Here is a 26,849-nt window from a genome sequence, read left to right on the forward strand (position 1 = left end):
TGTAGAATAGCAGCAAGATTTTGGAAACAAACAGCAAATAATGTTCTGCACAATTAATGGACATATCTAGTTTTTTGCCAGTAACTGCACAAGTTATGGAAGAATAACATATTCATTTTTCTCTCGATAATTAAATCAATTTCCAGCATAAAAAATTTAAAAAGTATGCGGTATTTCCAGGCATTCACAGAGGCCAATTCGAACTTTATTTAAGATGTCAATAATATATCATTTTGTTATCATTCGCCCGACCGTCTCGCTCGCACCAAAACATATTTTAACTAGTACGAGCGAAACGCACACGCAAATTAAAAAAATGACATCTTTAATAACAAAGTTCGAATTAGCCTCAAGGTATATTAGGAAATTATACCTTATGGCTTATGGCATTGCGTTAAGGTTCAATAGTTCAATGCATTAAGTGTCTGTCTTTATATGAAAAACAATAGCTGTCAAATTTTTATATCTATTCACAAAACGTTTAGAATACTGGATGCTGTGTCAGATATAAATAGACCCTTGAAGTCTTACAACTATCTATTATGCTTGATCTGAATCTTACTGGTTAGTAAGGACCGTCCACTTAGTTATACTTCGAATAGCCGCCCGGACAAATTATAAAGCTAATTTCGAATTTTAAATTTTGACAATTCACGAGAAGAGTAACGTAACGTCAAACGATATGTTTGTCCCTTTTCAACGATCCTGTCATCCGATGCTTTTAGTAGCGGGAGCTGTGAGAGTGAAAAGACGCAAATGTCAGCAATTCTTACCGCTTGGTATTTGTCAGCGAGCGCATCTCGACATGAAACCAGTATGAACCTGGCCCTCGATTACGTATAATTGTAAGGAAACTTGGGATCAAGTTATATTAGTCTAAGGTCTAACAGTCGAGAATAAGACGTGCTCTGAATATACAGTGTGGAAATTTTTTATGGGCCCTGAAGGGAAAGTGCCTTAAAACCTTAAGTAAGCTCATTTTATTTTTAAAAAGAAACAAAACTGCATTCAAAGGTTTTTTGAAATTCGCTTGTCTCGCCTGGGAATCGAACCGACTAAAAATTCCAAACAATAAACACTCCCTATTTTATTCTACTAGTCGATACAGTTAATGTTAATGATAACATTTCTTCAAGAAACATTAGGTCTTACACTCGTCTGTCGTACAATATTTCCATAAAATCGAATATTTAGTAGTCAAGAATATTTTTAGACAAGCAAAATTGAAAAAAATAAATAAAAACCTTTGAATGCAGTTTAGTTTTTTTTTTTTATAAAATGTCTCCTTTAAGTAAAATGAGCTAACTTAAGGTTTTCAGAGAATTTCCCTCCAGGGCCCATTAATTTGATTATTAAATTATAGTGGTAAGTAAGCGCATTGAGTATGCACTTTTGTCTCAGGCGATGCCGCTTGGCACGATTAATTGTTCCTTAGGGCAAATAAAACTGATTCAGCCCGGTAGCCACGAGATCGTAACGCCCCCCAAAAGGGGGGTGAAAGGGTCGGCTCCCCAAGTCCAATCTATGCTATATTTCTCTCTGTTCTTAGCAACTAGGGCAACTTATATATCATTTTCGTATAATTTAGGAACGAGGAATTCATTTTTGAAATAATTATTAGACCTTTCCATACAAAAAAAAATGAGTTGTTTACAAAAAATTTAAATGTTATGTAATTTTTTGTGACAATTTTCCCTGTTACAATTACAGTGTGGCGATTTACACTAAATAAAAAAATGGACAATGTAGCCCATTTATTGTTCATTCTGGAAAATATCACTTTAAAGGAATAGCTGCCGAAACGCCTGTCAAAAAAGAGGCGTTTTTTCTTACTAAGCGGCGTTTTAAGTTTCCAAGTTTTTATTCCTTACTTGTTGTTTTTATTCCTCACTTGTTGTTTTTATTATTTTTTCGCAACTGTGTTAAAAAACGTCGTTCGATACACGTGCGGAAATGTCATTCTTCACTCGTCCCGAGTCTTGCCAAGATACCTATCTCGGTACTCGTGAAGTAATGACATACTTTCCGCACTAGCATCGAAATGTACTATTTATTTCATTTGGGCACCAAGAAGTATGTTGGTTGTAAACCTTTTTGCGAGTAAAATAGTATGTAATAATGATTTAATATAATATTGTTAATTTACTAAAGTTTCATTATTGCGTCATTTCAGCTTATAACCCTACTACCCATTGAATTGAATGACCTTTTTCACGTTTTCTGCAGCAATGCAGTCGACTGCAGCAATATTGAAGCGCGACATTGCTGTCGACTGCTACGGCAGTAGCCGTAAATGTCAAAATCAAATTTCCTGTCTGGATTTTGACGTTCATTTAAAATAAATGATCAAAGGGGATCATCGATTTTGGGCCCGGAGGACAAACCATCGCGTATATTATGGTACACTACACAGACGGTTACAGTAATTATAAACGCATTTGATTACGGAAAAAGATATAATATTGGGTGTAAATGAAACGGGAATGTATTATACAATAAAATAAATTATATCTATTATTAATTTCCGTAAATCACACCATCATCTTTATTAGCATAGCATAGCTTAACGCTCAATTTCGCACAAACCGTGAGGTTTTCACTAAGGAGTTTAAAATTATCTTTGCACTAAACTTTATGGTTGGTCAAAAAGTCTGTATTCTAATTTGGCACTAACTGCCACTGTCTGTCATTGCTATGTCATAGCCTCATAGCTGACATACGTGAGATATATGCCGAAATGTATGCATTGCGCGTTTTATCGGAGCTTTGCTTGAGGTGTGTTAAGTAGGCGCGCAATCAAAATTAAACATGCGTAAACAATCGTTACGCGTACCGATGAAACTGGGTAAGTTAGTCATGGGAGAATTAACGGTCGACCGCATCGCGAACTCTCGGCAGTTCAAGCGGACCGATCGTCTACCGCGAACATTGAAGTGAGACGGAGATATGGAAGTCGATCAAACGTTCTCTACAGTGAATCAGTACCCGTCAGTTAGTGCCTGCGTGGGTAATTTAAATAGCTTGGACGTCGTAATAATTATGGTTGTATTCCATACAATATTACATATACGTGAGATTTTTTTTGTTATTACACTAACATGAGTAAGAGATTTATGAAGGTGAAACAAGTCGAGTGTCCATTTTCTATAAGCAACAAAAAAAATTCGAAACAAAAATGGTTAATAGTAATTAAACGGATTCATTTACGTTAGAGATTTTTTTGTAGAATATAGTAAATATAAAGAGCTTAATTAACATGTAATTTTTATGTACACATTAGTTGTTATTTTTATGTAAAAAAAAAATTTAATAAAGAAAGTTATTGGGGGCAGGTTTCTGTGCCAAGCTGGAAGAAAATATAAATACTTAATGAGTATATGCCTGAGAACAGCATATTAGAAAATCTCTAGTGTGGGGATTGATGTTTTGGTTTATTTATCTATTTTAGTAATAATTTGGATTTATAAAAACAAATTCGGTCCGCACAGTTCAAAATGTATGAGAAATCTACATTAATTCTCACATTAGAGATTTTTTGAGATGTGATTACCTATGTTACAAATAATATATTTTGAAAAAAATCTCCACAAAATATGTCAATTTGTTTTTATAAATCCAAATTATTACTAAAATAGATAAATAAACCAAAACATCAATCCCCACACTAGAGATTTTCTAATATGCTGTTCTCAGGCATATACTCATTAAGTATTTATATTTTCTTCCAGCTTGGCACAGAAACCTGCCCCCAATAACTTTCTTTATTAAATTTTTTTTTTTACATAAAAATAACAACTAATGTGTACATAAAAATTACATGTTAATTAAGCTCTTTATATTTACTATATTCTACAAAAAAATCTCTAACGTAAATGAATCCGTTTAATTACTATTAACCATTTTTGTTTCGAATTTTTTTTGTTGCTTATAGAAAATGGACACTCGACTTGTTTCACCTTCATAAATCTCTTACTCATGTTAGTGTAATAACAAAAAAAAATCTCACGTATATGTAATATTGTATGGAATACAACCATAATTATTACGACGTCCAAGCTATTTAAATTACCCACGCAGGCACTAACTGACGGGTACTGATTCACTGTAGAGAACGTTTGATCGACTTCCATATCTCCGTCTCACTTCAATGTTCGCGGTAGACGATCGGTCCGCTTGAACTGCCGAGAGTTCGCGATGCGGTCGACCGTTAATTCTCCCATGACTAACTTACCCAGTTTCATCGGTACGCGTAACGATTGTTTACGCATGTTTAATTTTGATTGCGCGCCTACTTAACACACCTCAAGCAAAGCTCCGATAAAACGCGCAATGCATACATTTCGGCATATATCTCACGTATGTCAGCTATGAGGCTATGACATAGCAATGACAGACAGTGGCAGTTAGTGCCAAATTAGAATACAGACTTTTTGACCAACCATAAAGTTTAGTGCAAAGATAATTTTAAACTCCTTAGTGAAAACCTCACGGTTTGTGCGAAATTGAGCGTTAAGCTATGCTATGCTAATAAAGATGATGGTGTGATTTACGGAAATTAATAATAGATATAATTTATTTTATTGTATAATACATTCCCGTTTCATTTACACCCAATATTATATCTTTTTCCGTAATCAAATGCGTTTATAATTACTGTAACCGTCTGTGTAGTGTACCATAATATACGCGATGGTTTGTCCTCCGGGCCCAAAATCGATGATCCCCTTTGATCATTTATTTTAAATGAACGTCAAAATCCAGACAGGAAATTTGATTTTGACATTTACGGCTACTGCCGTAGCAGTCGACAGCAATGTCGCGCTTCAATATTGCTGCAGTCGACTGCATTGCTGCAGAAAACGTGAAAAAGGTCATTCAATTCAATGGGTAGTAGGGTTATAAGCTGAAATGACGCAATAATGAAACTTTAGTAAATTAACAATATTATATTAAATCATTATTACATACTATTTTACTCGCAAAAAGGTTTACAACCAACATACTTCTTGGTGCCCAAATGAAATAAATAGTACATTTCGATGCTAGTGCGGAAAGTATGTCATTACTTCACGAGTACCGAGATAGGTATCTTGGCAAGACTCGGGACGAGTGAAGAATGACATTTCCGCACGTCTATCGAACGACGTGTTTTAACACAGTTGCGAAAAAATAATAAAAACAACAAGTGAGGAATAAAAACAACAAGTAAGGAATAAAAACTTGGAAACTTAAAACGCCGCTTAGTAAGAAAAAACGCCTCTTTTTTGACAGGCGTTTCGGCAGCTATTCCTTTAAAGTGATATTTTCCAGAATGAACAATAAATGGGCTACATTGTCCATTTTTTTATTTAGTGTAAATCGCCACACTGTAATTGTAACAGGGAAAATTGTCACAAAAAATTACATAACATTTAAATTTTTTGTAAACAACTCATTTTTTTTTGTATGGAAAGGTCTAATAATTATTTCAAAAATGAATTCCTCGTTCCTAAATTATACGAAAATGATATATAAGTTGCCCTAGTTGCTAAGAACAGAGAGAAATATAGCATAGATTGGACTTGGGGAGCCGACCCTTTCACCCCCCTTTTGGGGGGCGTTACGATCTCGTGGCTACCGGGCTGAATCAGTTTTATTTGCCCTAAGGAACAATTAATCGTGCCAAGCGGCATCGCCTGAGACAAAAGTGCATACTCAATGCGCTTACTTACCACTATAATTTAATAATCAAATTAATGGGCCCTGGAGGGAAATTCTCTGAAAACCTTAAGTTAGCTCATTTTACTTAAAGGAGACATTTTATAAAAAAAAAAAACTAAACTGCATTCAAAGGTTTTTATTTATTTTTTTCAATTTTGCTTGTCTAAAAATATTCTTGACTACTAAATATTCGATTTTATGGAAATATTGTACGACAGACGAGTGTAAGACCTAATGTTTCTTGAAGAAATGTTATCATTAACATTAACTGTATCGACTAGTAGAATAAAATAGGGAGTGTTTATTGTTTGGAATTTTTAGTCGGTTCGATTCCCAGGCGAGACAAGCGAATTTCAAAAAACCTTTGAATGCAGTTTTGTTTCTTTTTAAAAATAAAATGAGCTTACTTAAGGTTTTAAGGCACTTTCCCTTCAGGGCCCATAAAAAATTTCCACACTGTATATTCAGAGCACGTCTTATTCTCGACTGTTAGACCTTAGACTAATATAACTTGATCCCAAGTTTCCTTACAATTATACGTAATCGAGGGCCAGGTTCATACTGGTTTCATGTCGAGATGCGCTCGCTGACAAATACCAAGCGGTAAGAATTGCTGACATTTGCGTCTTTTCACTCTCACAGCTCCCGCTACTAAAAGCATCGGATGACAGGATCGTTGAAAAGGGACAAACATATCGTTTGACGTTACGTTACTCTTCTCGTGAATTGTCAAAATTTAAAATTCGAAATTAGCTTTATAATTTGTCCGGGCGGCTATTCGAAGTATAACTAAGTGGACGGTCCTTACTAACCAGTAAGATTCAGATCAAGCATAATAGATAGTTGTAAGACTTCAAGGGTCTATTTATATCTGACACAGCATCCAGTATTCTAAACGTTTTGTGAATAGATATAAAAATTTGACAGCTATTGTTTTTCATATAAAGACAGACACTTAATGCATTGAACTATTGAACCTTAACGCAATGCCATAAGCCATAAGGTATAATTTCCTAATATACCTTGAGGCTAATTCGAACTTTGTTATTAAAGATGTCATTTTTTTAATTTGCGTGTGCGTTTCGCTCGTACTAGTTAAAATATGTTTTGGTGCGAGCGAGACGGTCGGGCGAATGATAACAAAATGATATATTATTGACATCTTAAATAAAGTTCGAATTGGCCTCTGTGAATGCCTGGAAATACCGCATACTTTTTAAATTTTTTATGCTGGAAATTGATTTAATTATCGAGAGAAAAATGAATATGTTATTCTTCCATAACTTGTGCAGTTACTGGCAAAAAACTAGATATGTCCATTAATTGTGCAGAACATTATTTGCTGTTTGTTTCCAAAATCTTGCTGCTATTCTACAAATATAGTAGTGACTCGGGAGATTTTTAAACATGATCGATACAACTACTTCATAACCACCATAGTAAACTTTTCTCTCGGTGTGGGAGTTCCTCGGTCATGAATAACTTACAAAATGATAATTTGTTTCAATAAATCTATAATTTACATTATTGTCGAGAGATATTCTGACCGTGTAGTCGTATAAGCTTCATAACCCATTCTACGAAAAATATCTTATGTGGGGATTATTGTTTAAGTAGTATAAAAGATTTAAAAAAAAGTTTTATTTCTCAAAAACGGGAACTGATATCAAGTTGTTACTTTACAGACGGGTATTCAATATGATATAGAATTCACCCATGTAGAAAAATTTGAGTGTGCATTTAATGTAACTTAAACTTTATATTGACTCCACTATAAACAATTTACTCATCTAGTTAGGGCCTAAATCCAGAGAGGAAAATTTTATATGTATCTAAGTAAATGTAGAACAATTGAAAATGAAAATGAAAATTGATTTATTTGTGTATCAATAATGCAGATTATTACATAGTAGAATTACAATTAGGCTGTAATTTATTTAATTAAAAAACACACAGTCATCATACAAGAAACATTATCAAATATTAAAATCTAAAACAAACACGTACATATAAAACTAAACAAAAACACTAAAAGTAACTATAAATTAACTACCCACATTAGGAGCCTGAACGGGAATCGCAACCTCTATCACGTAAACGCCGCCCCAAGTCTCTTATCAACTTCTTCGCTTTTCAAACACCACGGCCCAGCCGTCTCCACCGCGACCAGAACAAAGTCGTACGCCGGTTTCAGAATGGCGTATCAGCGGCCGCGCGTGCTGGCCTACTGGCGGTAGCTAGGTGAGTAGGTGCAAATGTACTCACGCAGGTAGCGTCCCACAGTAGCGGCCCACGGAACCAGCGTCAAACCGTCCGGGCGCTTGCCGTCTGTACGACTTAAGCCTTGAGGCTTCAGAATGCAAGGCACGTTCGCCGAGACTATGGTACGACGTATTAACCCATTAATCGCATGGTGTCTCGGGAACCGCCCCGCAGACCGGGAGCAGCTCAGGCCGAGGTGCCAATTCGCTTCAACCATCATTCAGTTGATTTTTACGATACAGGCATAGCCTAGTGTGAAAGTCATCGATAATCTGCGTATTGTATTTACAATTCTCCTTGGTTAATAAATAATTTTTACTTTTTACTTAAATTTTACTTTCATTCCACATATACAGCGATGGGGCTCACACACCTTGGAACCCAGCCTTAGGGCGACACCTACTCTCAGGGTGTCGTTGTCCAGTAGGATCCCCAAATGTGGCGAAGGCAGTGCCTGCAACCAGGCCCCCGATTCGGGTTTACTTACCGCTTTAAGCCGGGCCGCATCTTGCACCCTAAACCCTAACCGCTTGAGCCAGTAATTATGAATATAAATTGCTCACACAAGGTGTCATTCCTAAGTCTCTGCAAAGCGGGATGGTCCGGTTGTGCCCCTCCAGACGACCGAGTCGACCACTCGTCAATAGCCTCCTGCCTGAAAGGAAGACAGACGTTGCCACCGTCCACGGAAAGAATTTTCGCGACAAGATCCGCCGAAGCATGAGAGGAATGACACAATTCCAATGTCATGCATACGACGGATCCCCAGACCCCCATACCGGACGGGGAGTGTCGCCTGGCGCCACTGCTCTTCGACCAGTTGAATGTTTAATAGACTTTCCAGACCCTGTTTAGATGCTTCAAGCGTTCATAGGAAAACTCCAAAGCGGATGTTTTGCCATAACTCAGGAGCAAATATTTGTGACAAACACACAAATAAATATATCAAACGGACTTTTTGTTTCGCGATTTCGGGGTTGGTCTTAAGTATATAGGATATTCACCTCGCTAAATATGGCTAAGGGTCGAAAAAGCAAACTGTATGAAACTTACAAAATATACTCGGTTCACGAAGTAGGTAGTTACCTATTACCTGATGTTATTGTTCTGTACAGTCAAGTGAAAAAATATGGGTGCACACATCATATTCAAAAATATGTCCCATAGCTCTTATGTCTGCGAATTTAGAACTATAAAACATATTTTTGAGTGAGTTATATGCACCCATATTTTTACACTTGAATGTACAAAAGAAAAGACTTGTAGGTAAGTAAATGAGTTGAAAAAAAAAACAATAAAATAGGACTTCAATTGATTTCCAATTTTTAAAAGCACAATCACATAGTCAACAGACATCAGTCATAATATATACGGAGCAAACACATTTCAATTGTATTGACCCTCGAAAGAGGTGTTAAAGGAAATAGGAATTATATTTCCTCGCACGCGTAGCGCCGGGACGCGTGTAAATAATTCAGCCGAGCAGCTCCGTCGGAATAACAACATCTGATCTGTGATTGCTTACGATCAAACTTTTCTCTTTTCAACTTTGTGCCTATTTTTTACGATTTTATTCAGTAAGTACAAACATAAGTATCTAGTCTCAAAAGGTTTTTGGTTTTTAACAGACTGATAAATAAAGTCACAATCCTACTTACGCACGAAACGCCTCTTCCAAAAAGGCACTTAGGCGTGACGTGACGTCAAGCTAGAGGTATCTTGAAGTATGGAAAACAAGAAAATTGCTATTTTGATGGTGAAATATTGCGTTTATGTGTATAGTTGCTATATAGTACAAACATTTTTTCTATAATATGTAAGAAATAAATTGGTACTTTTTTTTTCATTTTGGTAGTTATATTATATTATATTATATTATAGCCTCTTTATTCCTTAGGAAAAAAATCACATTTGGTTACATGTATATAAGTACATAATTTTACAGCTTAAAATAGTAACATTTCAACATAGGTATACAAGCGTTATTTCTAAAACAATTTAATTACAAATATGATTAAATGAATACTAATTTTTATATAATAATATTAATATTTTTTTCAGTTTTTTTTTTTCATTTTGGTAGTTAAAAAAAAAATATACGAACTGTGGTAAATTACTAATTTTCTATTTATTTAACTACGTTTTGTTATAAAATTCAACATGTTATCATTATCAGATTATCACCCCTATTGTATTTAATACTTATATGTATTTTGTAATGGGCTACACGCACGAAAAGTATTTTATGAAGTTTATCCAATAAATACGTTCAACAACACGAAATTAATTCAAAAAGACAATCCGCTATTTTTTGTAACATTTTTATTATAACATATTTTTTATTGCACTGCATTCCAAAATCCCTAATTTAACCTACGTGTATATCTCAACGTCAAAGTACACTCTCATACTAAGATCGGATTAATTAATATGACGTAACAAAAGTTATTGGTGCAGTCAACGTCAAAGATTATATATTTAGGTACATTTTTCGCCTTATTAAAAAAGTAAACATATCTTCTACGTCGACTGTACACAATTACACATATGTACTTGTCGTCTTTTTGTACTTCAGCAACCTCTGGTTTGTTAATGCAACCGTGTGTAGTACAAAAGAAAAAGCACAATAGTCGGTTGGCGCGCGCGGTATGCGGTTCACAAACAAGGCAAAGCCGGCAATACGTGACGTGCAATGCGATGCGACCAATCAAAAGTGAAAAAGTTTTTGCCCAAAGACTAACCACAATTAATATCGGGTATTTTATCCAGTAAATAGTTTACTCAAAAAAGGTAACTATAAAACTTGGCTTAACTTTGAAAATGTTTGGTTAACTGTGATTATAATGCCATAGATTTTACTGACGAGGGAAAAAGGAGGCAATTGCTAGCTCAGTATAAATTTTAAACTGACGATAAAGATACTCTTGAGAGTTAGTTTCGTGCAACACAGAGCCATTTCAGTGAAGTAAAAAAAATTACTTGAAAAACATCGCATATCTATTTTACGCTTAAGTTATTTCAAACACAGATAAGAAACGTCGCGGTTGTTGACATCGTTGGGTGAATAGTGCGTTTCAAATAAAAATAAATTTTGGACCGCGACAAATAATGGAATTTGTATTCAACATTGTTGTGGTGAAAATCAAGCTTCCAATGATTTTAACTTCTGGATTTTAGACTGATTATAAACTGTGCACTTTGCCAACGTTCTATAGTCTCGTCGACAACTTAAAAATGGTGAAAAATAGAGAAACTGCTCCTTAAACTACCTGTGATTAACTCATTGGTTTCGAAATGATGTCTATAAATATGTATATATCTCAGAAACTATTATTATATATAAGAAATTAAAACAAAAGAGGAGGAAATTTTTCATAAACAATATTAACTTTTGGAGCTCTTACTCTATTGTTCATAATTTTAGTTTAACGCTAAAAACAGCCCTCCGCGCATCATTTTCGGAATGCACGCGCGGCGTCAAAAGCAAGTACGTGGCATTCAATATTTTTTAAGGTATTAAAAATGTATATAAAAATAAATAAAAAAATGTGTAGTGTATTTTCATTGAATTATTATTACTAACGTATAGAACCGCCACAGAGAACCAGTATTTTGCGCCACGAGTTGCTGCCGTTCTGGCATCAAACCATAGAAGCGGAACGTGAATATCGCAAGCTAAACGCGTAAGCGCCATGAATTTTACGGCGCTTACGACGTTTTGGTGGCGTGGTACAGGTTGCGATTGCGACAATTTCATTGTTTGGTATGTCGTCTCTATAGTAATAATAAATCAGTGTGTATTTTAAACTAATAAATAATTCCCGTTAGAAATATCTTAGTTAATCTTTCAAACTAGTTAGGCAATTGATTACCTACTTTAAACAAGTTCTCGAACTTTTGTCTTCATTGTAAACTCTTTTTTTTTAAATAATTGGTGTAAAAGTATTTTGCTTTGTGGAGCCTTTCTTATTAATATACATACATACTTCACATAAATCTTTAAAAAGAACTATTCTATAACAAAAACATTCTACTTATTAAAAATAGTACTACAATTTTCTAGACATCATTCCCAATACAATGAGGATTCACACGTATTTTTAGGAGCATTAACTCCATTTTTACTAAATACGTAGAAAACACCCATGACTCAGGAAAAAATATATTCATGCTCATCACACAAATAAATGCCCTTACCAGCAGTTGAACCAGGGACTATCGGCTTCATAGGTAAGGTCAGACCGGTCGTCAAAATGATTAAATCTGTTTATTCACAACCCACAAATAGCTGGCGAGAAATTAGAACGCCTCCTAGTCAATTTAGTTAGTACAAAAACAATATTTGTACGCCAGTCATGGCAAAACAAGGATCGTCCAAAAACAAAAATGAAACACCTGTATATATACGCTTGTTTGATACAAATAAACATTCATTCATTCATTCATTTCCGACGGGAACTCATGCGTTCTGGTCTCTTGCCAAAGCTATTCAGGGGAATTTTTGCACGCCATTTTTTCCACCTCTGCACACGGAGAATGATTCATTGGCCCACGACGCAAAAGCCAAAGCCGATCTTCTGGGTAAACTCTTTGCGTCCAACTCGACTTTGGATGACGGGGGAAACGCGCCGCCGACCATATCGCGGTGAGAGAGCTGTATGCCGGATGTCCGGTTCAACCAAAGCTCGGTGCGCAAAGCACTTGGACCTGACGGGGGAGCTGCTTGATAAGCTGGAGCGTCTGCAAAATTTATGCATCCGATATATTTTTGGGTTGCGGAAATATGACCACATCTCCGACTTCCGTTCTCAGCTCGGTTGGCTTCCGATCCGTCGGCACAGGGACGTACACATCCTGGCATTGCTCTTCAATGTACTCTTTAATCCTACCGCCCCACCATATCTCTCTGAAAGGTTTATATACCTGGCGGATGGTAGTGGTCATCGCTTGAGATCGAGTGCGAACCTGACTCTCGCTGTACCATGTAACAAGACCCGTTCATACTCCAAGTCCTTCACAGTGCGCGCTGTGCAGTTGTGGAACAAGTTGCTGTTATCCTTTAGACAGTCCCAGTCGGTAGCATCACTCAAGAGTAAATTGCATAAGCTATGGCTCTCCAATGACTTGTGTTCTGGTTGAGTACTAAGTATTATTATTTAATATTAGTTATGTATGTAAGTATTTATATTAATATGTATTATATGTGTATTTATATTATAATATAGGCTACAGGTTTTTAATTATTTACTTGTGTAATAATTGAACCATAACTTTTCTGTACATAGTGTTCGTTTGTCTGTCTTTTTAAATTGTCTATTCTCAGTTGCTTAAAGGTTGAGTGGAAGAGATCCCTTACAGGGATAAGTTCGCGTTTGTACATTGTATATTTTCTGTTTAATTGTATATCTCAACCTGTCTTATGTGCAATAAAGTGTTTACATACATACATACTTCTTTCTCTCGACACTCGTAAGTCGAGTGGGCCCAATGGAATCCCTGCGATTGTGCTGAAGATGTGTGCTCCTGAATTGGCACCGGTCTTAACGCATCTTTTTCGACTCTCTTACTCTTCTGGAGTAGTCCCAACCTCGTGGAAGTCAGCTTTGGTGCACCCGATCCTTAAAAAAGGCGACCGCTCAAATCCGTCCAACTACAGGCCAATAGCTATAACCTCCCTTTTCTCGAAGATAATGGAGTCCATTATCAACTGCCAGCTCCTTCGGTACCTAGAGGACCACCAGTTGCTTAGTGACCGACAATACGGTTTCGGTAGAGGCCGCTCGGCTGGTGATCTTCTAGTCTACCTGACACATCGTTGGGCACCGGCGATCGAGACAAAGGGTGAAGCATTGGTTGTTAGTTTGGATATAGCGAAGGCCTTCGATCGCGTCTGGCACAAAGCACTTCTTTCGAAGCTACCGTCTTATGGGCTTCCCGAGAGATTATGTATATGGGTCAGTAACTTTCTAGCAGACAGAAGCATAAAAGTCGTTGACGGTGAATGCTCAGATTCCATGTCTGTGAATGCTGGTGTCCCCCAAGGCTGTGTGCTATCCCTTCGCATTCCTTCTGCATATCAATGACATGCTGCAAATCAGCGTAATTCATTGTTATGCTGATGATAGTACGGGTGATGCCTCTTACACCGGCCGCACCAATATCTCTCGGGAAAACGTCATCGAGAGCCGGAACAAACATGTGTCTGAAATTGAGACTTCCCTAAAAGAAATCTCTGAATGGGGTCGACTTAACTTAGTCCGTTTTAACCCTACCAAGACACAGGTTTGCGCGTTTACCGCAAACAAGTTTGAGTTGGTCGTGTCACCTCATTTTGAGAGCACTCCCCTGACTGCCGCAGCCAGTATCGGAATCCTTGGCGTCGACATTTCGAGTGAAGTCCAGTTCCGTGGCCATTTAGAGGGTAATGCCAAATTAGCCTTAAAAAAAGCTCGGTGTGCTCAACAGATCGAGACAGTATTTCACGCCGGCCCACCGCCTACAGCTTATAAGGCGCAGGTTCGCCCACACATGGAATACTGTTCTCATCTATGGGCAGGGGCACCTCAATACCAGCTTCTCCCTCCGGACCGCATCCAATGAAGAGCGATTCGAATTGTCGACTGCCAGCGTATTTCGGAACGGCTTGACTCCTTGGCGCTGCGTAGAGATGTGGCCTCGCTCTGCATTTTCTATCGCATGTATAACGGGGAGTGCTCCGAGGAATTGTTCGAATTAATCCCTGGCGCTTCTTTTAGCCATCGTCCTACGCAACAACACCACCATCCTCACCACTAAGATGGTTGGCAGTCCTCAACTGTGCGTTTCTCCAGAAACTTCCTGCCTCGCACAGCTAAACTGTGGAATGAACTGTCGCCTGCAGTATTTCCGGACCGATACGACCTTCAAACCTTCAAGAAAAGAGCGTACTCCCATGTTAAAGACCGGCAACGCACTTACAACCCTTCTGGTGTTGCAGGTGTCCATGGGCGGCGGTAATCCCTTACCATCAGGTCATCCGTCTGCTCGTTTGCCTCCTATATCATAAAAAAAAAGCTACACAATAAGAGAGTATGCTAGTACGTATACTAGCTGTGGCCCGCGACTTCGTTCGCGTGGGTTTTTACGTTGGTTGTTGTAATGCTCCTCCTGTCATATCACTTAGAGGAAGCAATAATGTTGCCTTTTAACGAATTTTGAAGTCTCCCATTTGAAAAATATTTATGCCCCCTTTTAACCCATTGTACGACGAATAATCAAAATCACTTAAATTACTTTCTTTTTTCTAATAATAAAAAAGTATTCAGACCCAATACAAACTTTCAACTCCTCTGTAACCATCTAAGGGGATGAATATTTACCCATTTTCTTGGCAAAAAAAACGTTAGTTCAAACCTAGATTGCACCAGATAGGGCAAAAAATGCTCTTAGAAAAAAAATAAAAAAAGAGGGTGTAAAATTATGTACCTTTCATGTAGGTACCTTTCGGAAACCATACCTTGATATTTTTAGTAGAAAGAGAAGTAAAATAGTTATAAAGGTACACAATAAAATAATGACGAAACGTGTTTTGTATTCTTGTCCTGTTCCCGAGTAATCAAATTAACTGCCACTGAAATGATTTAACTGATTCCAAATATTTTAATTGACAAACAAAAATTGTGCTTCGAAAATAGCGATTAAATCGTGCTTGCATATTTGCGGGTTGTTAATTCAACGAGCAAACATCAAGTCAAAACAACAACGAAATCCATAATAATTTTACTTTACAAAACTTCGCACTCAAATAGGCACTCAGCGATGTGTATTTAATCGACAATATAGTAGGTAAGTAAAAAATTAGTTTTTAGTACCTAATTTAATTTTAAAACTTTATAAGAGGCCTTTTGCACACGGAAAACGAAATTCAGACCACTGAAATCAGGCAAAATTTACTAACAAGATTTGAATATTGTTATTACCATAATCATAAGACTTATGAAAGTTTTATAATTTACCAAGAGCATGTCGGCCCACGCATATTGTATGTAACCAAGAGCATGTCGGCCCACGCATATTGTATGTAACCAAGAGCATGTCGGCCCCACGCATATTGTATGTAACCAAGAGCATGTCGGCCCACGCATATTGTATGTAACCAAGAGCATGTCGGCCCACGCATATAGTGTGTAACCAAGAGCATGTCGGCCCACGCATATTGTATGTAACCAAGAGCATGTCGGCCCACGCATATTGTAGGGACGAAGAGTTCAGTGCAAAAGCAAGCATTAAATGAAAATCCATCGAGATAAATAATCTTAAGAATTGGTTCAAGTACAATTTTTTCGAAAGCGATTACTATTTGACCTTCCAATCCCTCTGGAAAACAGGCCTGTCCATTGCATTGGTAAGGTTAGAAGACCGATCTTTAGTTTAACATAACATAACACAATTAACAAACACATTGACCAGTGCAGGAAAATGTTCAACATTTAAGTTCTTCTTCTTCGTCGCGTTATCCCGGCATTTTGCCACGGCTCATGGGAGCCTGGGGTCCGCATTGACAACTAATCCCAAGAATCGTGTTTTTACAAAAGTGACTGCCATCTGACCTTTCCAACCCAGAGGGAAAACTAGGCTTTATTGGGATTAGTCCGGTTTTCTGGTGACACGGACATGACATTTACGGCACGATGTTTTCCTTCACCGAAAAGCAACTGATAAATATCAAATGACATTTCATACAAAAATTCCGAAAAAACTTATTGGTACGAGCCGGGATTTGAACCCGCGACCTCCGGATTGAAAGTCGCACGCTCTTACCGCTACGCTAGGCCACCATTGAAATAATTGCACATTGCAATTGATTAAAGCTCAACTGAACTGTAAAGATGCAGTTTTGTAGATCACCGCACGTTCATTACTGTTAATTGCCCGCTTGCATTATGCCTACAGTGCACACAATCATATTGCTATCATTTGCAAAAATTCATAAAAATTAAAATTCATAAGTAGTTTTTTTTTTACGTTAAATATACGGTTCGGGCGGAGTACGTCACTTTGAGTATGTCACTTTCTGAGTACGTCACTTTCTGAGTACGTTACTTTCTGAGTACGTCCCTTTTTTAGTACCATCGCCAACACTGTTAACTACATCGGTGGACCTTATGCCTTTTGTAATATGGTCCACCGATGTACAGTTAGGAGTGTTGCTATTTGTAGGTATAGTACGATTTAACAGTATAATATACCTGCACGAAAAATGTATACCAGCAACCAGATTAGCTGTACGACATACGGTCGCTTTTAAATATATCTGATATACCTACTGAGTGTTTTGGACCTTAAGGGGAAATCCGAATCCACAGAAGATAAAGAACGAATATTGGGGTGGTCTAGCCTCCAAACTTTCTCGACCTCAATACCAATCTCTGTATAGAGTATGGAATTCTCTACCAAGGCCAGTAAATACATAAATGACAAAGGAGGCTATAAAAACAAGAAGGAGTACAAGATACAAATACAATTTTTTTTCTTTGGCTATTTCAATGGGACTATTAGTTATTGAGCGATCTAATAACTGAACAACAACAAACTCAAAATATCAGTTTAAAATATTTCATTTAGTTTTTTTGATCATCTTAAGATTAATCTTAGTTTTATTTAACAATAAACAACGTAAGTCCTTTCAGTTGTTTTAGTATGTAACATTTACCTTAAAGATAAACCTATTTTTCATTTAAATTGTAACTATAAATATTTACTGCAAATTGTATCCTAGAGAAGTTAATTCATTCCTATTGAAGGCAAGTATCAGAAATTATCGGTAAAAATGTTTAGTAATCTACAGTACTCAAGACTAGTTGTAGGTTCCTATATCAGGAATGTACTCTTGAAATTAATGGAGTTCAAAAAGCCACAGTGTACAACTTGTGTAAAACATTATAAATTTCCTATATAAGATAAAATAAAAACTAATTTTTGCTACTAAACTATTTAAAATAAAATGATGAATGAATGACTTTGAAAATGTGTCACGTGAAGCTTAATGTGCGAGTTAATTCACACAATTTAGTCGAAGGTTAATCTTACAAAAAAGTTGGCGGTTCATTATGAGATCCACATGCCTAAAATGCCGTTCGCGTGACTCCGTATAATTATCACGGGAAAGCTCACGTTTACTCGGATGTTATTCATTTAAATTTCATAAAGGAAAATTATTTGTTTTACGAAAACTAATCCAATCGTATTCGTTGGAAATTGATCGCTAATGTAGTTCTAACTTTATATATCATCATACCGTATTGTTTGTTTGTCGCCTAATGCACAAATTGTCTACAACGATGATTGATCCAGTGAAACTTTATTTACTGCAATTACTTCGGGTCGCCCCACTTACGTGTAACCTGTAAGTTTATAAATTTAAGCAACAGAACATAAAATTTACATATAACTTATTTGCGCCGGAGGTGCGTCGGCTCGTAAATCTTGCGACAAGGGGATTTTTGTTAGCGAAGTTCTTTTTATTTCACTTTATCTATGTAAGGCAAAGGACTGAATACTCCGGCGCAACTCGGGAACCCGCTCAACTTCAATAAATCAATTTGTACACTTACTCGTACTTATATGTTTTCGCCGAAACGAGTTCGCAAAGTGACGGGGCTAACTCTGGCTCTGAATGTTAAAATTTCTACTTTGTTACTGTATAATCTAATCAAGTCTGGCCCAAAGGAAATGTCTTACGTGATTTTCATAATCCTCTTGCGTATAGGGAATGTGTAGGTACATTACACATTCACTATACGCAAAAGGTACAATTTTCACCAAAATTTAAATCCTGAAACAATTAAATTTAGAAGCTTGGAAGGTTAAATTCAATTATTTTGATTGAAATAAACGGATTCTATGAGCTCTGATTACCTCTATAACATATATGTCAGGAATTTATGTTTCCGTGTAACCGCAAGAACGCATGTATGAACCGGAATGGTATTCAGATTTTACAATTTGTTATAGTTTTGATATTGTTATGATACAACCTAGAATCGAATCGCGCACACTCGCAATAAAGACGAGCGGGATTTCATGACACCACTCGTGGTGAATTACCACTAACAAAGATAGATATAACTGCGTAATAGATGGATACAGTCTATGGAAAAAACGTGCCTCGAAAATCACGAAAATTTGATTCACGATCAGATGTCGCTACTACCTTTGGCCTACTCTCGTATAGAGGGCGTTGACGGGTTCGTTTGTTATTTAACAATTTTAACGCATATCAGTGAAAGAACATGGGTCAAAATAATAAATATAATTAATGCAAATAAAAAAAAACATTTATCCATATTTAAGTACATTTGATCGTATTTTTATAAATCTTCATTTTTAGATTGAAAGTGTGTCGATAGATGGCAGTGAATTTACTGTGGTTACAAAATTTACAATGACAGTACCGCTCTATAATATTATATCCTCTTTGCCACTAATAAGCAAAAGCGTTCTACCTACCCACTTTCAATTTTCAACCTATTTTTTTTAAATAATCCTAGTATTTGCTATTCGTTAGGGTTCATGTTAAACTCTTCAATCTTATGTAGTTAATGAGGGCATTCATTGAAAGACGATATCTAGCTTAAAGTAAACTGTGCCCGTCATCTTTGAGAAATGAGAAATAATTACAAAAATAAATATTACTTCAGTAACAGAAGAAAAAGGTAACTTCATAAACAATTAGAAGGGGAACAAAGTAATACCTTATAACATTTAAAACTTTCGCGGTTTAAACACATATTAAATCACATTTAGAAACGGGTCTATCGCGAATTTCTTTTGTTACCTTTATTTACCGACGTTTCGACACAGGTTTCACTGGTCGTGGTCGCGGCTAACTGACGTCCCAGCAAAATGTCAAAACAGAGATTTGTGTGACTACCCCACGAAAAGTGCATTTAAAGTTCGAGGTAGACATCACATTTTCAAACCACCCACTACACATAAAAGTTAATTATTGTCAATAGTCCGACACACAACACTCACAACATCCGCGCACACATCCGAAGATAGATCCCTTGGCTTTAACTTCTGGATCACTGGTCCCCAAGTTGCCGATAAGTTAAAACCATCTTTCAAATTCGCGATAGACCCGTTTCTAAATGTGATTTAATAAAGTAATACCTTAATTCTAACGTTAACGCAAAATGATTGTATCTTGTTGCGAATGTAAACGTCCAACAGCAAAAACAATGTCAACCCTTTGACAATCACTTAAACGAGTTAGCCATTTCTGTGAGTACCAAAATAAAATACGCGTCCATAACGTTTTGTCCGAACTGAGCCGTCAGCCGTGTCCATTTTGCATCACAAAGTTAGATGTGTTTGTCGTTCTATTTTAAACGCGATAACGCCAACTTTCCAGTCCTCGAAATGTGAATACTGTGTTGCGAAAATGTGACTACCGGAAAGTGTACAAGTAACTCGGCTGTCCTTCCGCGACACACATTGTCAGCTGGCTGAGGCAGAGGAGGCAGCGACAGAGCAGGCAGATGAAAATTTTTCCTAGTCGCAGTAGTTATCCTCTTATCAAAATGAATCCAAATAATCATTTTAAGTATCTGGTCTTTCATAGGTAAAATAACTATAATAACCCACATCAGAACTGCGATTACAAAGTACCTACGCACAATTGTTACCTACATAGACCCGGAATAAGGAGTTTGCCTTGTGATGTGGTTGTTGCGAGCTATTCCTAGTTTCGTCGATATTACTGAATTTAATATAATAAAGCCCCTTAAAATTTAACCAAGGGCCATTAATTATTTTGCAGGTACACGGTTTTTAACCACGTTAATAATTTATGATGAATTTATGATACAGTCATGTAATGATTCAAATACTTGATATGTTTTTCCGCTACCGCCTTTAATAAGGACATCAGACCCATCATAGAACAGCCAACCCTCGAGCCATTTCTATTCAAATTTCTTTATTGTAGAGAACTACTCTCGTCACAATTAATATTAAGATAGCATTTAAATATTTAAACAGAGACCTGTCAAGTTTAAAATAAATAAAAACAAAACAACAATTTGCCCAATTTATGAATAACTTTTTATAAATTTCCTAACTTTATTACTGCTTTCAATTACTTGAGTAAGTGACAGATTGTAAGATATTAACTTAGACTATTGTTTTTATTACTTAAAATGAAATTTAGGATGTTTAAGGAATTTTAAATATAATAATTATTATGCGTGCAACAATCTTTAATAGAAAAAACCTACTTCGCAAAGTATTTTGTAATGCCATTTGAATTATTTACAACTATAGATAGACATTAGAATTACAATTAGCCCCAAAATGTAAAATACATGTCGGATAGGTTCCAGTCTCATCACTAGATTTTAAAAGTTAGAATCCCGCTTCTTGTCAGTAGTGTAAAAGTGAAGTGAGATGAGGTGTTGATGAAAAGTTGGTTGATGTTAGGCACGGATTACACAGACACCGACCGCATTATGAATTTATGAAGCGTTTACTAAGAGCGCCAGGTCACCACACACTTGCACTAGGTGCAAGTTTTCTTGTAAAATGCTACGATTGAATAGCACAATTAACCCTTAAATGCATAATGATGTATATATGCATCGTATATTATATATGTTTTTTTAAATACTATGATTTTTTTCTTTATTTTTCCCTCAATCTATACAACATGACACATCTATTTCAATTTATTAAAAAGTTATACAAAAAATCATGCATTTAAGGGTTAATGTGTTATAGGTATTCGACACCATTTTTATACTATATTTTTATTTTACATGATTACTGGTTGTAATTGTAGGCGCAACTTAAATAAGCGGTCGCGTTCAATTTGTACTGGTTAATGGTTAATTGCATTAACGTTTCGGCAAACACTGGTTGAGGTAGTGTGTGGTATTAGGGCAGTTTATACCACCACCACCACACCTTAAATATTTATACAGGTCGCGTCGAATGATGATACTTTTGACAATTCCTTCAAATCTCTTTAGCTTGGGCTTAACCTTTTATTCCGTAGCCGCAACATACTTGCCATCTTGCTGGTCCTGGGTTCGAATCCCGGTAAGGGCGTTATTTACGGAGTCATGGATGTTTTCCATGAATATAAGTATGTATGTATCTATATAAGTATGTATATCGTCGCCTAGCAGCCATAGTACAAGCTTTGTATAGTTTAAGGCTAGGTTGATCTGTGTAAGATGTCCCCTGATATTTATTTATTACCATAATTAATACAAAAAATGTCAAATCGTAAAATGGGCCCACAGATTGTCAGTCCGCCGGATGATATCAGTCTGTCAGAACAAAAATTTGACAGTTCCGACCAACTGACAGGCCGATATCGTCCGGCGGACTGGTAATCACCCCTTAAGGGGCACACTGACTATCAGTCCGCCGGACGATATTGGCCTGTCAGGTAGAACAAAAATTTGACAGTTCCGAACAACTGACAGGCCGATATCGTCCGGTGGACTGATAGTCAGTGGGCCCCTTAATTAAAGGGTTAATTAAAAAAATAATTGACGAAATACATTTTGTCGTATTTTTATTACTAAAATATTGTATTTCTAAATACATTAACGTTCTAAATTTCCAAAAATGTCTATAAACATTTTACGTGACAGCTATTCCAAATAAAAATAAAATATCATAGGGATCATCATTCGACAATAAAATATCAAGCCGTTTAACATTTTCAGTATAAAAAAAAACACAAACATAATCTTGTTATTGAAACTTACCTAGTTAATGTCTAGATTCGTACTGGTTCTGAGATCAGGTCTTTAACTTTAATGTCCCCGCTAGATCCACGTTTCTTTCAGTAAGTGCAAAGTTTTCATCTTTAATTTATATGAAAATTTCTTTAGTAAAGTTGGTCACATTATTCATTTGCAGTGTGAAATGTATTGTAAAATTAACTAGTACCTATGCGTTTTCTTATACTTAGTCTAGTCTAGAAACATAAAATATATAGTCATATTGGTGAAACTTAAAGATAAACCATAGGTCGATTCACGAAAGCTAGCGCGACTATTATTATGAATTCTACTGAATTCATGAGAGCATTTAACATTAGCTATGTAGGTAATGAAAAAACCGCATCAACCTAAAGCCCGATTCGAACAATGCTTATAAGAAGTCACAGCGGTACGAGAGCCATCTGTGAGTGTCAAAAGTAACATTTCTTCAACCAAAGAACGTCACTTTTGACACTGACAGATCGGTATCGAACCACTGTGACTTCTTATAAGCATTGTTCGAATCGGGCCGATACTACCTTCTACGTGCATTACATAATTTTCAGTAAGTTACCTACAAATGTAGATTAGAACTTTGTTTAAAATTACTTTTGAGTGCAACGAGTGTTATCGAATATGTAAATTTAAAACTGTGTGACGTATATTGTACTTACAAGTACAAGTTACGTATATTAACTCCCACATGAAAAAGCCTGCTTATTATTAAATTTACAGAAACAAAAGTGAAACAGGAAGAACGACAGTTAAGTGTCAGTTGAAATTAATGAAGATTACAAAATTCACGGCCATTGAGTTCCGCGCTTCGGGGAACCTTTGACTCTAAGTCGCTTGTTAAACTAAATTGAGAGAAATAATAGGACTCATTTATTTGGTTTAAAGAAAGGTTTAAATTTTACCCTCTGGATATATTTCTTAATAATCAACCGTTTTGTCATTTAATTAGCTCAATCTTGTTATAATAAAAATATTTTTATTAAACATTTTACTTATGTTTTTCTTATAACAAAAGAAGTGATGTGAATTACCTAAATACCTCAGTTAGAACGGATTCCTGTTTAAGTAGGTTATTCTCATAGTATTAACATTTTCGGCTTCAAAAATAATATTAATGTATTTATATACGTTGACTTACTTATTATGCCTTACTAGGAACTTAATATTTGTATGTAACTTTATGGACTCGTAAAATTGATTAAGCTTTATTTAGTCTTTTAATGTTTTTAAAATAATGTAGGAAATTGCTTATCTTTAGGTATCATGGTATTTAGTGATGTCTAAATCAAGCAAAAGACTAAAACTTACTTTCTTCCTTTTTGGTCGGTGTAAACGATATGGTTCCTCACAGTAGGGGTGTGCCGAGTACGGCCGAGCGAATGCGCCTCCATGGCGAAGCTGTCAGCGATAGATCTCAGGACTCCTGCGCCGCCCCGGGCCGAGTCGCCACCGCCGCACTTCCAAACTGTCCGCAAGAGCTCCCCAGTTACTGACCGCCCGCCTAGAATTATTCGCCCGCCTGCCTGTTCTGTTCCTGCCCGTTTAACAACTTCAGATGGCCGGCTTGTTAGAGCGCACTGTTACCAGACATTGTATACACAGTTCCAACTTCTTAGCTGCGAAAGTTTTACCCGCTTTGTTGAATATGTTTGTTAATGCTAGCTGTCCTGTTAGTTAACTCGACTTCAGAATTTCAAAGAACATTTTAAGGTCTTTGCCAACTATTTGGTACCCGTAATTGTGTAGGTATCCAATTAAATTATATTAGACATAAACAAAGGATTTGATAATAGATTGATTTTACGAAGTCTAAAATTAGTATCATGCAAAAATAAAGTACTTATTACGATTGTTTTTATTTTTATCTTCCCGCTATCTACTGCCGACCGGTATCTATTCAGCTCGGAAAATCCGTTTAAAATAGCGTACTTATTCCGCTTCATGGCGGCGAAGCATGCAGCAGGATAATTTATGCTGTTATCTTTCGTACATGAATAGTTCTTTGGCTAAGCCTCGGATATCACAAATTCCTGGAATAACTCGTAAGAATATTGTACACTTTATGAATGAATTCCATTCATTATGTGTCTGCATCAATTCAATTATTAAATATTAGTTTTGCAGCTCGCTGTACCTACTGAAATAATAAGTTTTTTTTTACTTGAGTACTTATTTTATTTTTTCTACCTTAAAAGTAGGTACCTTAAAATTCCTTATAAAACTTTATTTGCATAGTTGCCAATTAACCGTAGACCCACAGATATATAATTTTAAGTAGTTATTTATTCTGAGTGAAAGGTTACTTTTATTCACTGATTATATTTTCGGATTAATAGTTTTTTTTTTCTTCAATTGCTTACAAATATGGATAAGGGTAATTCCACCGTAACTGAAATTACTTATAAGAATGTTTTTGTACATTTTTATATCTAAACGACTCTCAATTTTAAGTTTTAACTTATGAGAAAATTTGTAAACAAGTTTAACCCATGCACAGATAAATACAGTAAAATTTCTCAGGATATACCTAGTTGAGAACAACGTTTATTGCCATATGTATGTAAGTTTGTAGCATATCAAGTTAGCAACATAGAACTACGTCAAAGAGCCGTATATTTGTTAAAGAAATAGCGAAGTAGGGACAGGAAAAGGACCCGTGTACCGCGAAGTATATAAGACTGTTTACATAAGAACATATTTACCTTCAGCGGGTAGGCGGAGCTTGGATTGAGGCGGGCTTATTTGCCATCGACAAGGAGGTGGAGTGAAAGTCGTTGTTTATCGATACCACAATTTATATGAAACCTTACGCTGGTATATTAATCACTTTTCCTAACATATATATATGTATACTTCTATAAGCTTATATAATAATTAGGTACCTACTCATAATCAAAAAAGTTCTAAAAAATTGCTTAATTTATTAATTGTCAAATTTGATAAATGAATTAAGATAATTCTTAGTCAAATTTAAACGTTTATGTAATTATTGTAAGGGTTTATCATTTCATAAATACTTGTCGGAGGTACTGGTATAATTGGTGAGCAGGTCGGAATGTAAGGAAGCGGCGGAATGCGCGACGCCGCCGGCGCCGGCTCCGCTTAGCGATCAACTAGGTACCTACCGTACTACCGACCGTTTTCCATTCACTAACGACTTTGTTTTTTTTTTACAATTAGTTAAATTATTTAAAGAACCTAGGTTTTAAAAATAAAACTCCAACAAATCAAGTCAAACAAAACAAAATCAAATAAAAACCGAATTAAGTACTTCACGTGGATATTGGTCACTTTTTACAGGTTATTTTTGATTTTTGATAAATAAATAAATGTGTAAATTCAAGGTCACGTGCCATCAATCGGTTACACTTAGGTACAACCTACAATTAATAAATGCTGTTTAATTTAATTCCCCAATAACTAATCCAATGTGTATGATTTATTAAAAAATACACTTTAAAAGCTGTTTTTTAGAAATCCCAATTTTAAATAAACATTAAGTAGAAGCATTAATAAATATTTAAAACTGTATAAACAAAATTATAGATTGATTATTTTATTCAATAATCAATCAATCATAATTAATTTCGATACCATAGACACAAAAGGATCCTACGTAATAAGTTACGAGAGAGGCTCAGCACGCAAGACAGGAGTCGTGCGGCCGCCTGCCAGGCTCGCGGCCAACTGAACTCCAAACCCTTCGCGCCATCGTATCCTGCAGCTTACATTGAACTCAAACGAATAACAACCTTAACTCTTAAATAATTACGTTCTATTTGGCACCACACTTGTATCATAAAAGTCTTCACCGACAATCAAGCAATAAATTCAAAGATGTGCCAAGAAAATCTAATTCTTTCTACGAGAACTTAATGATGTGTTTAGTACTGACGATGACACGGAGATCGCGATATTCATCTAGCAGGTCTTCAAATCGAGAGGCTCTATATGTAAGAGCAAAGGACTCATTTTGGGAGATGTTGAGCGAGAGAGGCGGTCGTAAGCCTCGAGGGGTGGCGCGTTGACACGCGCATGCGTCTATCTTTTTAACATTTCGGTAACTCTGAAGTTGTACGGGACACCTTAATTTTAGCTCCACAACCATACTAGACT

The 26,849-nt window shown here is 36.2% G+C and overlaps 1 protein-coding gene across 3 annotated transcripts in view; it reads right to left on the reverse strand.

The window, feature by feature from the left end:
* LOC134741538 (zeta-sarcoglycan-like) overlaps window positions 1-26,835 on the reverse strand; it is a 46,362-nt gene extending 19,527 nt beyond the window's left edge. For 2 of the 3 annotated variants that reach the window (XM_063674359.1, XM_063674360.1), the window contains exon 1: window positions 24,042-24,452. In XM_063674359.1, coding sequence (XP_063530429.1) covers window positions 24,042-24,124 — 83 coding nt within the window. In that variant the 5' untranslated portion in view covers window positions 24,125-24,452. Of the gene's footprint in view, window positions 1-24,041; window positions 24,453-26,327 lie in introns of those variants that run through there. The other variant, XM_063674361.1, reaches the window with a different exon arrangement.
* Window positions 26,836-26,849: the final 14 nt, after the last annotated feature.

The sequence above is a fragment of the Cydia strobilella genome, chromosome 5 (genome assembly GCF_947568885.1).
Source record: "Cydia strobilella chromosome 5, ilCydStro3.1, whole genome shotgun sequence".
Taxonomy (NCBI): domain Eukaryota; kingdom Metazoa; phylum Arthropoda; class Insecta; order Lepidoptera; family Tortricidae; genus Cydia; species Cydia strobilella.